At 45.5% G+C, this 16,440-nt stretch overlaps 2 protein-coding genes across 5 annotated transcripts in view; one reads left to right on the forward strand and one right to left on the reverse strand.

Annotated features, from left to right (window-relative positions):
* The window catches only part of SLK (STE20 like kinase), a 167,467-nt gene extending 165,174 nt beyond the window's left edge, over positions 1-2,293 (reverse strand). For all 3 annotated transcript variants that reach the window (XM_063961972.1, XM_063961971.1, XM_063961970.1), the window contains exon 1: positions 1,732-2,293. In XM_063961972.1, coding sequence (XP_063818042.1) covers positions 1,732-1,881 — 150 coding nt within the window. In that variant the 5' untranslated portion in view covers positions 1,882-2,293. The remainder of the gene's footprint in view (positions 1-1,731) is intronic.
* Positions 2,294-2,724: 431 nt separating this feature from the next.
* The window catches only part of STN1 (STN1 subunit of CST complex), a 240,032-nt gene continuing 226,316 nt past the window's right edge, over positions 2,725-16,440 (forward strand). Inside the window, exon 1 of one of the 2 annotated variants that reach the window (XM_063961973.1) lies at positions 2,725-2,810. The gene's annotated coding sequence lies outside the window, so the exon portion shown is untranslated. Of the gene's footprint in view, positions 2,811-3,256; positions 3,343-16,440 lie in introns of those variants that run through there. The other variant, XM_063961974.1, reaches the window with a different exon arrangement.

Raw genomic sequence — 16,440 nt, forward strand, 5'->3', positions numbered from 1 at the left:
AGTGCCCCCCCTCTCTGTTTTAACCCTGTTTCTGTAGTGCAGTGCAGGGGAGAGCATGGGAGCCTTCCCACCAGCATTTCTGTGAGGGAAAATGGCGCTGTGTGCTGAGGAGAATAGGCCCCGCCCCCTTTTCGGCGGGCTTCTTCTCCGGAGTCTGTGATATCTGGCAGGGGTTAAATACATCCATATAGCCTCAAGGGCTATATGTGATGTATTTTTCGCCATACAGGTATTATACATTGCTGCCCAGGGCGCCCCCCCCCGCGCCCTGCACCCTCCGTGACCGCTGTGTGAAGTGTGCTGACAACAATGGCGCACAGCTGCAGTGCTGTGCGCTACCTGATGAAGACTGAAAGTCTTCTGCCGCCTGGTTCCGGACCTCTTCAATCTTCAGCATCTGCAAGGGGGGTCGGCGGCGCGGCTCCGGGACGAACCCCAGGGCGAGACCTGTGTTCCGACTCCCTCTGGAGCTAATGGTGTCCAGTAGCCTAAGAAGCCAATCCATCCTGCACGCAGGTGAGTTCACTTCTCTCCCCTAAGTCCCTCGATGCAGTGAGCCTGTTGCCAGCAGGACTCACTGAAAATAAAGAACCTAAAAACTTTTTCTAAGCAACTCTTTAAGAGAGCCACCTAGATTGCACCCTGCTCGGACGGGCACAAAAACCTAACTGAGGCTTGGAGGAGGGTCATAGGGGGAGGAGCCAGTACACACCATGTGATCCTAAAAGCTTACTTTTTGTGCCCTGTCTCCTGCGGAGCCGCTAATCCCCATGGTCCTGACGGAGTCCCCAGCATCCACTAGGACGTTAGAGAAAATCTCCTTTACATGCACACTGTGGTATGATTTGGGATGGGTTGGGAGGCAGAAGGGAGAGGTTTCCTGACTCATAGGAAGCAGATCACCAAACCTGCCTAAGTACATAACACTTCAGCTTGTCTGACACTAACTTTATGTAGCTCAGGACACATGGCAACATACTGCAGCAGCTAACTTTACAGACAGCTGTAAGCACGAGGTGATTCAGACATTTCATAGCAGATTATTGTGACATATGGACTAACTTCCTCTAGTGTTACCAAGAAGGTCCCTTGCCTTGGAAATTAGACTTTTAGGCCAAGAAAGTAACAATTTGCTAAAATCATCATTATGTTGTGCTCTTTGGTTGTTACAAAATCATAAAGCACTGATGTGGTTAGGTAACAACTGACAGTCATGCAGGTGTTGTGGACAACACAAGAAAATAAAAAGTATAGCACAACATTTGCAAAGTGGGATACACAATATAATACTGTATCCGCAAGTGTTCCAGCTGTGAAATCTTCTTCACCAAGAAGGGAGTATGGGAAGTGGTGCCCACTTCTAAACATTGGCCCAATATTGCCGGATGGAGTTATACTAATCACCCCGACACAGATGTGCCTTCCTGTTTATTTTATTCACTCTGGTTTCCTCTCCTGTCTGAAGGCAGAGCTTTTCCTTTTCATCTTAATCAACTGAATATGACCCCTATGGCTAGAAGTTAATGATTGTACTACTTGGTGACATTATGCAGACCGGGTTTGTCAATATGTATCATAGACGGTAACACACTGTGGATCTAGACCGGCAATTCCACAGCTCTTTGTGAAACCTTCAATTCACAGCATGGACCCATTGGATCACAACAAGGCTGTGGATAGCTGATGTAAACAGATAATCTTGGCTCAGACACCCTACACAGCCTCTCTCACCTTAAACACTTTCCCAAAGGCTCCATCGCCCAGCTCTCCTATGATCTCCCAGACCTCCTCCGGGTTCTGATCCCGCTTGACATGCTCATACTGCTTTTTCTTCTTTTCTCCACCAAGCTTAAAGATCTTCCGAAAGTTAAAGAAAGACATTTCCTCTCTGATGGTGGCTGCTCCCCAGAACTGGGAGCTTAATGTGTGAAGACAATCAATGGGGGACTGCGGGCATCATGCCCTGCAAATAGAGGAGAAGGGTGCACCCTGGAGATAAACCACTAGAACCTGCTTGACCCCTCTTGCTGATATTCTGGGAGTTCCCACTTGATCTCTCTGCTGATATTATGGAAGATCCCACTGGATCTCTGCTGATATTCTGGTAGATCCCACTTGATCCTTCTATTGATATCCAGGTAGATCTAACTTGATCCTTCTATGGAAATATAGGCAGATCCCTCTTGAACCATCTGTAGAGATACAGGTAGATATCACATGATCTCTCTGTGGATACCCAGGTAGATCCCACACAATTCCTCTGTGGATATCCACCTAGATCCCACCTGATCCTTCTGCGGAGATACAGGCAGATCTCACTTGATCCCTCAGATGAGAGATACAGGCAGCCACAGACCCTGCCGGATCCCCCGAGTGATGCACAGACGGCCCCTGTCTCGTGTTGCCGGTTTCCTTGGTGATGATGGGTGAATAGATCCCGGATAAGGTCCCCAGTGGATCCCGTCTAGGTGGTTACTGCTTGCGGGGACTGTCACAGCATCAGCGACCGGTCTCCCAGGATGATGTCCCTGAGATAAGGAGGAGGGTTTATCAGCAGACACCTGCCCCAGGTCCTATCCGCAGGCCGCGGCTCGCTAACACATTGCTGTCAGGCCCAGCCCATCACACGGACGCGGCCCGCCGAGGGGAGGAGGAGGAAGAGGCGGAGAGATGACCCAGAGCACGCGCCCCCCTGGCAGCCACCCGCAAGACTTATTATCTCTTATACAGCTGCTGGTACAAGCCAAAGTGAGACCGACTCAGCGGACTGACAGAGTCCGGAGCCCGGCCGTGTGCACTGGGAATCGTGGGTAAGTGCGCCGCGTACTGTGTCGTACTCTGCTGCGGGGTCTGTGCGCGTCCCCGCACCCCCGCTCAGTCCACTGTCACTCCGCCGGGAGCGCGCATGCGTCTCCTTAGCAACACGGTTTTTTTTTCCAGGTTTTTTTTAAAACTTTAATAGTTGCAAACAACTAAGCCTGTTACAGCAGCGTCACTGGCTCTTAGTCATGATGATGAAGTCACTGCAAAACCCGCCCAGACTATTCTTACATAGGTATAATAACCGCCGGCAGGGCGGAGTAGCTGGTGATTTACCTCACACTATGGCCAGCGAACAGCTGTCTACACTATGCTGCATTTACTGTCAGAGCGGTCACCCATACAGTGTACTATAAGAATGTTGTCTATGCCTTATGGATCACTGATCTCTATATCCAAGTGATGTTAACGTTTGTGGCTGAGCTCTAGACAAATATAGCTGGCTGTCCACGCATGCGTGTTAGTGCTGGTGAAGAATGACAATTCTATGACGTCATGTCAGAGCTGTGGAGTACGCAGAAGGTTGGTTCTATATCGGAGGGGCTGAAGGGACCTTGTGACGTATTGAGGGGAGGAGTTACGTCACCAGGGGGAGGAGCTACGAGCGATTAGCCCACTTGATTCTAGCATCTACCGTACGCAGAACGGTGCAGGGTTATCTACAAACTTATCTGGTCATAAATATTTGGGAGATACTATGAGGAATGACACGCTGGCCTGCATAAACGCAATGAATGCCAGTTAACTATAATTAAATATTGCTTTCTCTAACGTCCTTGAGGATGCTGGGACTCCGTAAAGACCATGGGGAATAGACGGGCTCCGCAGGAGATAGGGCACTTTAAGAAAGCTTTGGATTCTGGGTGTGCATTGGCTCCTCCCTCTATGTCCCTCCTCCAGACCTCAGTTTTACACTGTGCCCAGAGGGAAATGGGTGCACTGCAGGGAGCTCCCGAGTTCTCTGCCTAGAAAGCATTTTTGTTTGGATTTTTTCTATGTTTTTACAGGGAGCACTGCTGGCAACAGGCTCCCTGCATCGAGGGACTGAGGAGAGAGGGGCAGACCTTCTTAAATGATAGGCGCTGCTTCCTCGGCTACTGGACACCATTAGCTCCAGAGGGGGTGAACACAGGTTCCTCCTGGGCGTTCACTCCCAGAGCCGCGCCGCCGTTCTCCTCACAGAGCCAGAAGAAACGAAGTCAGAAGACGTCTCAGGCGGCAGAAGCCTTCAGAGTTTCACTGAGGTAACGCACAGCACTGCAGCTGTGCGTCATTGCTCCCATACACCTCACACACTCCGGTCACTGTAAGGGTGCAGGGCGCAGGGGGGGCGCCCTGGGCAGCAATATAACACCTCTCTTATGGCAAAAGACAATATACATGTACAGGTGGGCACTGTACATGTATATAAAAGAGCCCCCGCCATTTTTTTATAACTTTGAGCGGGACAGAAGCCTGCCGCCGAGGGGGCGGGGCTTCTCACTCAGCACTCACCAGCGCCATTTTCTCTCCACAGCACCACTGAGAGGAAGCTCCCCGGACTCTCCCCTGCTTTACACATGGTGAAAGGGGTTTGAAGGAGAGGGGGGGGCACATAATTGGCGTTTTATTACTACTCAGCGCTTCTGGAAAAGGGCATTCTGTGTTTTTTTTTCCAGGGGTATAGCGCTGGGGTGTGTGCTGGCATACTCTCTGTCTCTCCAAAGGGCCTTAAAGGGGATACTGTCTTCAGAAAAGAGTTTCCCTGTGTGTGTGAAGTGTGTCGGTACGCGTGTGTCGACATGTTAGACGAGGAAGGCTCGCTTAATGTGGAGGGGGAGTGCTTGAATGTCATGTCGCCGTCGGCAACGCCGACACCGGAATGGGTGGATATGCTGAATGTCTTAAATGCAAATGTCAATCTATTGCATAAAAGGTTAGACAAGGCTGAAGCTAGGGACCAGTCAAGTAGCCAGACCATGCCGGTCCCTGTGGCGCCAGGACCTTCGTGGTCTCAGAAGCGCACCATATCCCAGATCGATGACACAGATACCGACACGGATACTGACTCTAGTGTCGACTATGAAGATGCAAAATTACAGCCGAGGGTGGCAAAAGGTATTCGGTACATGATTATTGCCATTAAAGAGGTTTTGCATATTACTGAGGAACCCCCTGTCCCTGACACGAGGGTACACATGTATAAAGGGAAAAAGCCTGAGGTCACCTTTCCGTCCTCATTTGAGCTGAGCGAATTGTGCGAAAAGGCTTGGGAATCTCCAGATAGGAGACCACAAGTTCCCAAAAGGATTCTTATGGCGTATCCTTTTCCACAAACGGATAGGATACGATGGGAATCTTCGCCTAAAGTAGACAAGGCGCTGACACGCTTATCCAAAAAGGTGGCACTGCCTTCTCAGGATACGGCTTCCCTCAAGGATCCTGCTGATCGCAGGCAGGAAATTGCCATGAAGCACATTTACACTCATTCAGGTACTATTGTTAGACCGGCTATGGCGTCGGCCTGGGTTTGTAGTGCTGTTGTGGCATGGGCAGATTCCTTATCTATGGAGATTGACACTTTAGATAGGGATGCCATTTTAATGACCATAGAGCATATCAGAGATGCTGCCTTGTATATGAGAGATGCTCAAAGAGACATTTGTTTATTAAGCTCCAGAATAAACGTTATGTCTATTTCTGCTAGGCGGCTCTTGTGGACCCGACAGTGGACGGGAGACGCCGATTCAAAGCGGCATATGGAGTCCTTGCCTTACAAAGGGGAGGAGTTGTTTGGAGACGGCCTCTCGGACCTTGTCTCTACTGCTACGGCTGGTAAGTCGAATTTCTTACCTTATGTCCCCCCGCAGCATACAAAAAAGGCACCTCATTATCAAATGCAGTCCTTTCGTTCCAATAAGAGCAAGAAGGTACAGGGATCGTCCTTTGTTGCCAGAGGAAAAGGCAAGGGAAAAAAGCTGCACACAGCTAGTTCCCAGGAGCAGAAGTCCTCCCCTGCATCTGCAAAGTCCACCGCATGACGCTGGGGCTTCCCGGGGGGAGGCAGATCTAGTGGGGGCTCGTCTTCGGTTTTTCAGCCACGTCTGGGTTCACTCGCAGGTGGATCCCTGGGCATTAGAGATTGTTTCTCAGGGATACAGGCTGGAATTCGAAGACTTGCCTCCTCGCCGATTTTTCAAATCGGCTCTGCCGGTTTCCCCGTCAGAGAGGGAGCTAGTGTTGGCAGCAATCCAAAAATTGTATATTCAACAGGTGATTGTCACAGTTCCTCATCTCCAGCAAGGAGAGGGATATTACTCAACCCTGTTTGTGGTCCCGAAACCAGACGGTTCGGTCAGACCCATTTTAAACCTAAAATCCCTGAACCTGTACTTGAAGAGGTTCAAGTTCAAAATGGAATCACTCAGGGCGGTCATCGCCAGCCTGGAGGGGGGGGATTGGATGGTGTCCCTGGACATAAAGGATGCTTACCTTCATGTTCCGATATTCCCCCCTCACCAGGCGTTCCTGAGATTTGCAGTGCAGGACTGTCACTACCAATTTCAGACGTTGCCGTTTGGGCTTTCCACGGCCCCGAGAATTTTCACCAAGGTAATGGCGTAAATGATGGTGCTTCTGCGCAGGCAGGGTGTCACAATTATCCCATACTTGGACGATCTCCTTATAAAGGCGAGATCTCGGGAGAAGTTGCTGGACAGCGTGTCTCTGTCCATGAAGACGTTGCAGTTACACGGCTGGATTCTCAATATACCGAAGTCCCAGCTAGTCCCTACAACGCGTCTGACCTTTTTGGGCCTGATTCTAGACACAGACCAGAAAAAGGTTTTTCTTCCGATCGAAAAGGTTCAGGAGCTCATAGCCCTGGTCAGGAACCTATTAAAGCCAAAAAAGGTTTCAGTGCATCATTGCACACGGGTTCTGGGGAAGATGGTGGCTTCATACGAGGCCATCCCCTTCGGCAGGTTCCATGCGAGGACTTTTCAATGGGACCTCTTGGACAAGTGGTCCGGGTCCCATTTACAAATGCATCAAAGGATCACCCTGTCTCCCAGGACCAGGGTATCTCTCCTGTGGTGGCTGCACAGTGCTCACCTACTAGAGGGTCGCAGGTTCGGCATTCAGGACTGGGTCCGGGTGACCACGGACGCAACCTCCGAGGCTGGGGAGCAGTCACACTGGGAAGAAATTTCCAAGGTCTCTGGTCAAATCTGGAGACTTGTCTCCACATCAACGTCCTGGAGTTGAGGGACATATACAACGCCCTGCGTCAAGCGGAGGAATTGCTTCGTTGAAAACCGGTTCTGATTTAGTCAGACAATGTCACGGCAGTGGCTCATATAAACCGCCGAGGCGGAACAAGGAGCAGAGTGGCCATGGCAGAAGCGACCAGGATTCTACGCTGGGCTGAAGGCCATGTAAGCGCACTATCAGCAGTGTTCATCCCGGGGGTGGACAACTGGGAGGCGGACTTCCTCAGCAGGCACGACCTGCATCCGGGAGAGTGGGGACTTCATCAAGAAGTCTTCGCACAGATCACGGGTCGGTGGGGACTGCCTCAAATAGACATGATGGCATCCCGTCTCAACAAAAAGCTAAAGCGGTATTGCGCCAGGTCAAGGGACCCTCAGGCGGTAGCGGTAGACGCTCTGGTGACACCTTGGGTGTTCAGATCGGTTTATGTGTTTCCTCCTCTTCCTCTCATACCCGAGGTGTTGAGAATAATAAGAATAAGCAGGGTCAGAACAATCCTCATTGTTCCAGATTGGCCACGGAGGACTTGGTATCCGGAGCTGCAAGAGTTGCTCACAGAAGATCCGTGGCCTCTTCCTCTAAGGCAGGACCTGCTGCAGCAGGGGCCCTGTCTGTTCCAAGACTTACCGCGGCTGCGTTGGACGGCATGGCGGTTGAACGCCGGATCCTAGCGGAAAAAGGGATTCCGGAGGAGGTCATTCCTACCCTGATCAAGGCTAGGAAAGACGAGACGTTGAAACATTATCACCGTATATGGCGAAAATATGTTTCTTGGTGTGAGGCCAGAGCTGCTCCTACGGAGGAGTTCCAGTTGGGCCGTCTACTTCACTTCCTTCATACTGGAGTGAATTTGGGCCTAAAATTAGGGTCCATAAAGGTCCAAATTTCGGCCTTATCCATTTTCTTTCAAAGAGAATTGGCCTCTCTTCCTGAAGTACAGACTTTGGTGAAGGGAGTGCTGCATATTCAGCCTCCCTTTGTACCTCCGGTGGCGCCTTGGGATCTTAACGTGGTGTTACGTTTCCTCAAGTCACCTTGGTTTGAACCACTCAAAACAGTGGAGTTGAAATACCTCACGTGGAAAGTGGTCATGTTGTTGGCATTAGCTTCGGCAAGGCATGTTTCAGAACTGGCGGCTTTATCACATAAAAGCCCATACTTGGTTTTTCACGTCGATAGGGCAGAGTTGAGGACTCGTCCTCAATTTCTGCCAAAAGTGGTCTCCTCTTTTCATGTGAACCAACCTATTGTCGTGCCTGTGGCTACACGGGACTTGGAGGATTCAGAGTCCCTGGATGTGGTCAGGGCTTTGAAGATTTATGTGACCAGAACGGCTAGGATCAGGAAGACTGAAGCTCTGTTTGCCCTGTATGCGGCCAACAAGGTTGGCGCTCCTGCTTCAAAGCAGACTATTGCTCGCTGGATCTGTAACACGATTCAGCAGGCGCATTCTACGGCAGTATTACCATTGCCTAAATCGGTTAAGGCCCATTCCACTAGGAAGGTGGGCTCTTCTTGGGCGGCTGCCCGAGGGGTCTCGGCATTACAGTTGTGCCGAGCAGCTACTTGGTCGGGGTCAAACACCTTTGCAAAGTTCTATAAGTTTGATACCTTGGCTGAGGAGGACCTCCTGTTTGCTCAATCGGTGCTGCAGAGTCATCCGCACTCTCCTGCCCGTTTGGGAGCTTTGGTATAATCCCCATGGTCCTTACGGAGTCCCAGCATCCTCAAGGACGTTAGAGAAAATAAGATTTTACTTACCGGTAAATCTATTTCTCGCAGTCCGTAGAGGATGCTGGGCGCCCGTCCCATGTGCGGACTTCTTCTGCAAGACTTGTTTATAGTTATTGCTTACATAAGGGTTATGTTATAATTTAGCGGTTGACCCGAGGCTATGTTGTTGTTCATACTGTTAACTGGGTAGTTTATCACAAGTTATACGGTGTGATTGGTGTGGCTGGTATGGATCTCGCCCTTAGGTTTACAAAAATCCTTCCTCGTACTGTCCATCTCCTTTGGGCACAGTTTCCCTAACTGAGGTCTGGAGGAGGGGCATAGAGGGAGGAGCCAGTGCACACCCAGAATCCAAAGCTTTCTTAAAGTGCCCTATCTCCTGCGGAGCCCGTCTATTCCCCATGGTCCTTACGGAGTCCCAGCATCCTCTACGGACTACGAGAAATAGATTTACCGGTAAGTAAAATCTTATTTTTTCTACTTGAGATTCATATATATATAAAATTATGGGGTTCTAAGCGACCAATGGTGTTTATAAAGCTATTAAAAGAATAGTACCCAGTGTATAATTAAAGATATATATACAATTTATTATAATCACAGGAGCCAATAAAAAAGAAAGAAAAATAAAAATTACATAAAAATATTCACATCTGACATATAACAATTTAAATTATTCGTTTAGAAACACAAAAAATAAAAAATATAAATATATGGATAAAAGCGTATATATATATATATATATATATATATATATATATATATATATATATATATATAAATAAAAGATATGTGTATATTTTATCTTTGATAGAGGTCATCAAGGGTTAGGCCAACGCGTTTCGTCTTCAATAGACTTCCTTGTCTATTGCGCTTTTATCCATATATTTATATTTTTTATTTTTTGTGTTTCTAAACCAATATTTTAAATTGGCATATGTCAGATGTGAATATTTTTATGTAATTTTTCTTTTTCTTTCTTTTTTATTGGCTCCTGTGATTATAATAAATTGTATATATATTTTTTATACACTGGGTACTATTCTTTTAATAGCTTATAAACACCATTGGTCGCTTAGAACCCCTCAATTTTTTTCATATCTAAAACTATTTCCAGGGATTTACCACCCCTGTACTTCTGGGGAATAGCTGACGCCCATATAGTTGTGGAGTGTTGTTTTATATTATATATATATATATATATATCACACTTATCGGCTCCTGCTCCGCCTCCACGTAGCCCTCCACATCAAACATGTCGACACAGCCGTACCGACACACCGCACACACACAGGGAATGCTCTGACTGAGGACAGGACCCCACAAAGTCCTTTGGGGAGACAGAGAGAGAGTATGCCAGCACACACCACAGCGCTATATAACACAGGGATTTTCACTATACTTAGTGATTTTTCCCAATAGCTGCCTATTAAGACCAATTTGCGCCTAAATTTATGTGCCCCCCCTTCTCTTTTTTACCCTTGTTGTACTGGATACTGCAGGGGAGAGCCTGGGGAGCGTGCTTCCAGCGGAGCTGTGAAGAGAAAATGGCACTGGCTGTGCTGAGGAAGATAGCCCCGCCCCTTCAGCGGCGGGCTTCTCCCGCTTTTTATAATGTTAATGGCGGGGGTTTTTGCACATATACAGTGTTATACACTGTATTATGTGCTATTTGTGCCAAAAGGTAAACTAATTGCTGCCCAGGGCGCCCCCCCCCCCCCCAGCGCCCTGCACCCAACAGTGACCGGAGTGTGTGGTGTGCTATGGGAGCAATGGCGCACAGCTGCAGTGCTGTGCGCTACCTTAATGAAGACAGGAGTCTTCAGCCGCCGTTTTTCATCTTTATCTTACGTCTTCTGGCTCTGCAAGGGGGACGGCGGCGCGGCTCCGGGAACGGACGATCGAGGTCGGGCCCTGTGTTCGATCCCTCTGGAGCTAATGGTGTCCAGTAGCCTTAGAAGCACAAGCTAGCTGCAAGCAGGTAGGTTTGCTTCTCTCCCTTCAGTCCCTCGTAGCAGTGAGTCTGTTGCCAGCAGATCTCACTGAAAATAAAAAACCTAACAAATACTTTCTTTTCTAGTGAGCTCAGGAGAGCCCACTAAGTGCATCCAGCTCTGGCCGGGCACAGACTCTAACTGAGGTATGGAGGAGGGGCATAGAGGGAGGAGCCAGTGCACACCAGATATAGTACCTAATCTTTCTTTTAAGAGTGCCCGTGCTGTCCCTGACGACGGGGTATATCCCCGAAACGACGTTGGAAAATAAACTTGCTATGTTTATAAAAGATTGAACAAGTCTGCTTGAGTGCCGCCGTAACTGCTTGATGAGTATATATATATATATATATATATATATATATATATATATATATATATAAAAATGAGGCGGCACTCAAAGACTTGTATATCACAAATGACGTGTAATAGAGCGATCTGCGTTTCAGGGACCATCTCCCCTTCGTCTACTATATACGTCGCTGTGGGGTGACCCACCCTGGAAGGCACCTGTGCAAGACAGTCCCTACATTGGACGTTCCGAGGGCAGGAGGTACAGAGAATGAATATATGTGTATATATATATATATATATATATACATACATACATACATACATACATATATACACACACACACACACACACACACACACACACACACACACACACACACACACACAGTGGTCGAAGTGGGGCGGTATGGTACTTCTTCTACTGACCCGGAAATGAAAGTGCAGTAGGAGGCGAGGGAAATGGCCATCCTGCTGCACATGGTGCTCCCGTCCCTGCTCGGCGGCCGGCGGCTGTGTAGAGCGCTGTACTAGCTCACAGCCGCCCGCCGCACACCGCCACCCTGAACTCTCCCCGAGCCCCACCTGCTATCCGCCGCGTTCCGTTTGCTCTGCTCCCTCCGCTCCCGCTCAGTGCTCCGCCTCCGGCCTAAATCAGCTGCCGCTCAGTGCTCTAGGCTCCCTCCTTCACACGCATCTCCCTCCAGTCGCAGCGCTATCAGTAAGTTGCTGCATATAGCTGTTGCCCTCAGTTATACGCTAGCAATGTATATACTGTACCACTGGCCACCGATGCTTATGCTTTTTTTTATTTTTAGCCAGTAATATATACATTGCTGGCACAGGCCAGCAATGTATATATTCCTGTCACCACTGTCCACCAACGATCATCAATAAAGCAGTAATATAGACATTGCTGACACAGGCCAGCAATGTTTATATTACTGGCACCACTGGCCACCAATGATCAATAAAGCAATAATAAATACATTGCTAGCACAGGCCAGCAATGTATATATTCCTGTCACCACTGCCCACCAATGATGAATACAAGGCATTAATATATACATTGCTGGCACAGGCCAGCAATGTATATACATGGAACCAGTGGTCGAAGTGGGGCGGTATGGTATACCGCCACTTCTTTCACTGACCCGGAAATTAAAGTGCCGCAGGAGGCGAGGGAAGTGGCCATCCTGCTGCACATGATGCTCCCGTCCTTGCTCGGCGGCCAGCGGCTATGTAGAGCGCTGTACTAGCTCACAGCCGCCAGCCACTCACCCGCAACAAATGGCGGTCAGAGGGACCTCACCGCACCAAAGGCCTCCTTATCACCGCCGCTGCCCATGGGTGCCTCCGCCAACCACAGTCAGGTAATATTCCACTGCTGTCACCCTCTCTCCCTGTTGTTACTGTCCCTGTACCTACTGTCACTCTCTCTCTCCCTGCTGTCACTGTCATCACTCTCTCCCTGCTGTCACCACTCTCTCATTCAGTGTACTATAATGTGCATTTTGGCTCATTCAGTGTGCCATTTTTTTTTTTTTTTTTGTCTACAATGAAAAAATTTGCGCCACTTGTGAGGAAAATATCGCCTATGTATTATCTGGCAGTTAAAAGTAATAATAAATAGTTCAATATATATATATATATATATATATATATATATATATATATATATATATATATAAAACAGATACTCTCCCTTTTGCGCTATTAAACAGAAAGTGAGAAAGGATTGGGTTAAGGCTGCCAAATTCCACTAAGTCCCTTGTTAGGAGGGACTAAAAAGATACAAATATGTGCCAGTAGAGGAATGGGCGCACTTGGGTTGTTTTTCCACCCAATATTCAACGGGGAAAAACAGCAGTCTCCCTAAGATATTTACTCCTAATTTGTGAGCATAAAACCACATTTAACATGTTCCATGTAAAATTTATTACAACATAAAAGCAATGATACAAAACGGTATAGTATCTCTTCTTGCAGATAACACCATATAGTACAGAGGACCAGTTGAAATAACTTTGATAGATTCCTCCTTCTCCTTTGACAATTCGGAGATTTGATGTTTATGAACAAATAACCCGACGCGTTTCGTCTTACTCTAAGACTTCATCAGGGGTATGTCTAAAAATATATATAAAATATTTATATCAGAATCTTATCCTGATTAAAACAATAATATGAGGGAACATGTCAATAAACGAGGAAAAATGCAAGACAGAACTTAAAACATGGGCAAAATATACAAATATATATATAAATATGTGAGGAAAAAATATACATACACATATGGTTTAACATACAAGGAGGATGATCTTAACATATCCATGGAAAACAATTATGTGATACAATCTCAGAACAAAGAATTCACAATTATACCAAAGAGAAAGAAATAGACATATAAAGAGGAGTTCATCATCACAAGAACATAATAATTACATATGGCATACCTCTAGTGCTTGATAAATACTGTTAGTGCATCAATAAAATGGCAATTACGTATTCTGGATACTTGAAAAAAACACACACCGGTGGGGTACACAGGTGAAAGTTAGATTAAGCCTAATTGGGGAAATATAAGTTTTTAGTACTAACAACAATTAATAACATATTCTGCATAATACTGGGCTCAATAATAACAAATAAATGAATATATCTGTACATTGAACACATACCTTATGGTTAAGTGCTTGAATAACAAGTTCAAACGCATAGGCCTGAACGCAAGTTCAAATAGGTATGTGACCTAACAAAAATTATTAATATTCACTAATTAGAGATATATAACGTAACAGCCTTTATATAAATTGGTTAATGTGCTAGTAGATTGAAACACATACCTTATGATTCAGGGATTTGGATAACAAGTTCAAATACACAGGTCTACCACAATTTCATATGCGTGTGTAACCTGGTAAATTAGAGGAATATGATTCTTGAGACAGAGAACTTGCTCATACCAGGTGTGAGAAGTTTTAATTTAATAAACTCCCTTTAGAAAGGGGGGGAGAAGGATACACTAGTTTCGAAAATTCATTAATTCGATTAAATCTTACGTGAAATTGGTTCCCCAAGGGGGTATAAAACGTATTAAAAATATCGATAACCATATGTTATCCTTGAAATTCAGAATGTTGAGTTAATTCTCATCATCTCATAAGATAATATTAATAAACTTTCATATTGTTACTAATAGTCATAATAACACCCCCTATTTACAAAATAAGCAGGACATAGTGAAAACAAGGGATTCCATTCACATAAAGTGCTAAATGGAGCCATATTTAAAAGCGGTGTTCACAAATAATAAATAATAAATCTTACCTTGCCAGCAGCTACAATAGCTTCAAGTCACAACCAGTGTAATGAGGCTGTGTGCTGAGACTTACCCTTAAATAGGAAACAGAAGTGACCTCACTTCCCCTAATGCAGTGATTGGGGTATTAAAAACCTTAAATAATATTGGAATAAGTCCTATGTTACTAACTGAAATCGTTACAGTGATTAAACATTAAAGTGAGAAAATTAATGGCCTTAAAGTGAACTTTTATAATACACTATAAGGGAAAAAAAACCTTAATAGTAAACACATCCCATAATGCATCTGGTCGTTACAGACCAAACTGACATGATTGACAGGGCTATTCACCAATAAAACTGGTTCAGTGAAAACAGACCTAATCTCTATCCCATACGTCCCATAATGCATCTGGTCGTTACAGACCTGACTGACATGATTGACAGGGCTATTCACCAATAAAACTGGTTCAGTGGAAACAGACCTAATCTCTATCATTATAAGTATAATAATATTATTCTCCTCTGTGCATTACAAACAAAGTGTGAAAAAGCTGTCCTGGTGTGAATTATAAACACCTCAGTAGTAGGGAAATTTATCCCCTTAAACAGTGTTTTCGTGATAAACTAATCCTGTCGCGCTGGGACTAGAACACTGATATCTCGGCGTCGATAAGGCCAGTGTCCCACAGAGCTAGTTACATCTAGATCGCGCCGCTGGGTAAAACGGCTTGCGTCCCAGCGGCGCGATTGTTTGCGTTCCACAGCGCCGAGATGGTGTCACGTGATTGTATCACCTGACACTCGGATACATGATCTGAACTGGCCAATAGGTGCTGAACAGGGCAGCTGGTGTTTAGTGACGCGGACGTTAGTACTCCACGCAGCTGTATCTCACCACATGACCACCCCACGTGACAATTAGACATGTGGTTTGGGCGGCCAATAAACGGATCAAACTAGGTAACCTAGGAGACCGCTATGCAATCGCTACCAAAAATAACATTTATTAGTGTGTAATAATGTGTATATACACATAGTAATGAATAATGTGATAAGTGCGATACTCTACCTAATCTATTAACTAACTCCTACATTGTTAGCTACATATATACGATGATTTAGAAAAATATATAAATTGGTCTATTGTTAATTAACCACCTACATTTAAAGCACCGCTCCTAAAAGTGGCTCCACTTTTACAAATAACATATTAAATATTAACAGATGCCCCCTAATAGGAATACAAATGATCATCCTTTTCAACACCATTATTTATAAATACACCAATATTAGGAATATAAATCATAATCAAAGACATAAACAAGGGAATATCTTGAAGTGTGAAAAAACATGATACTACAGGAACGCTACCATATCTATAGTTTCATTTAAACCAAACGGGATAAGAGTGTTCAGCGAATAGATCCAATAGGATTCTCGCTTAGGCTTAATCTAACTTTCACCTGTGTACCCCACCGGTGTGTGTTTTTTTCAAGTATCCAGAATACGTAATTGCCATTTTATTGATGCACTAACAGTATTTATCAAGCACTAGAGGTATGCCATATGTAATTATTATGTTCTTGTGATGATGAACTCCTCTTTATATGTCTATTTCTTTCTCTTTGGTATAATTGTGAATTCTTTGTTCTGAGATTGTATCACATAATTGTTTTCCATGGATATGTTAAGATCATCCTCCTTGTATGTTAAACCATATGTGTATGTATATTTTTTCCTCACATATTTATATATATATTTGTATATTTTGCCCATGTTTTAAGTTCTGTCTTGCATTTTTCCTCGTTTATTGACATGTTCCCTCATATTATTGTTTTAATCAGGATAAGATTCTGATATAAATATTTTATATATATTTTTAGACATACCCCTGATGAAGTCTTAGAGTAAGACGAAACGCGTCGGGTTATTTGTTCATAAACATCAAATCTCCGAATTGTCAAAGGAGAAGGAGGAATCTATCAAAGTTATTTCAACTGGTCCTCTGTACTATATGGTGTTATCTGCAAGAAGAGATACTATA

This window comes from Pseudophryne corroboree, chromosome 3, assembly GCF_028390025.1.
Source record: "Pseudophryne corroboree isolate aPseCor3 chromosome 3, aPseCor3.hap2, whole genome shotgun sequence".
Classification (NCBI taxonomy): domain Eukaryota; kingdom Metazoa; phylum Chordata; class Amphibia; order Anura; family Myobatrachidae; genus Pseudophryne; species Pseudophryne corroboree.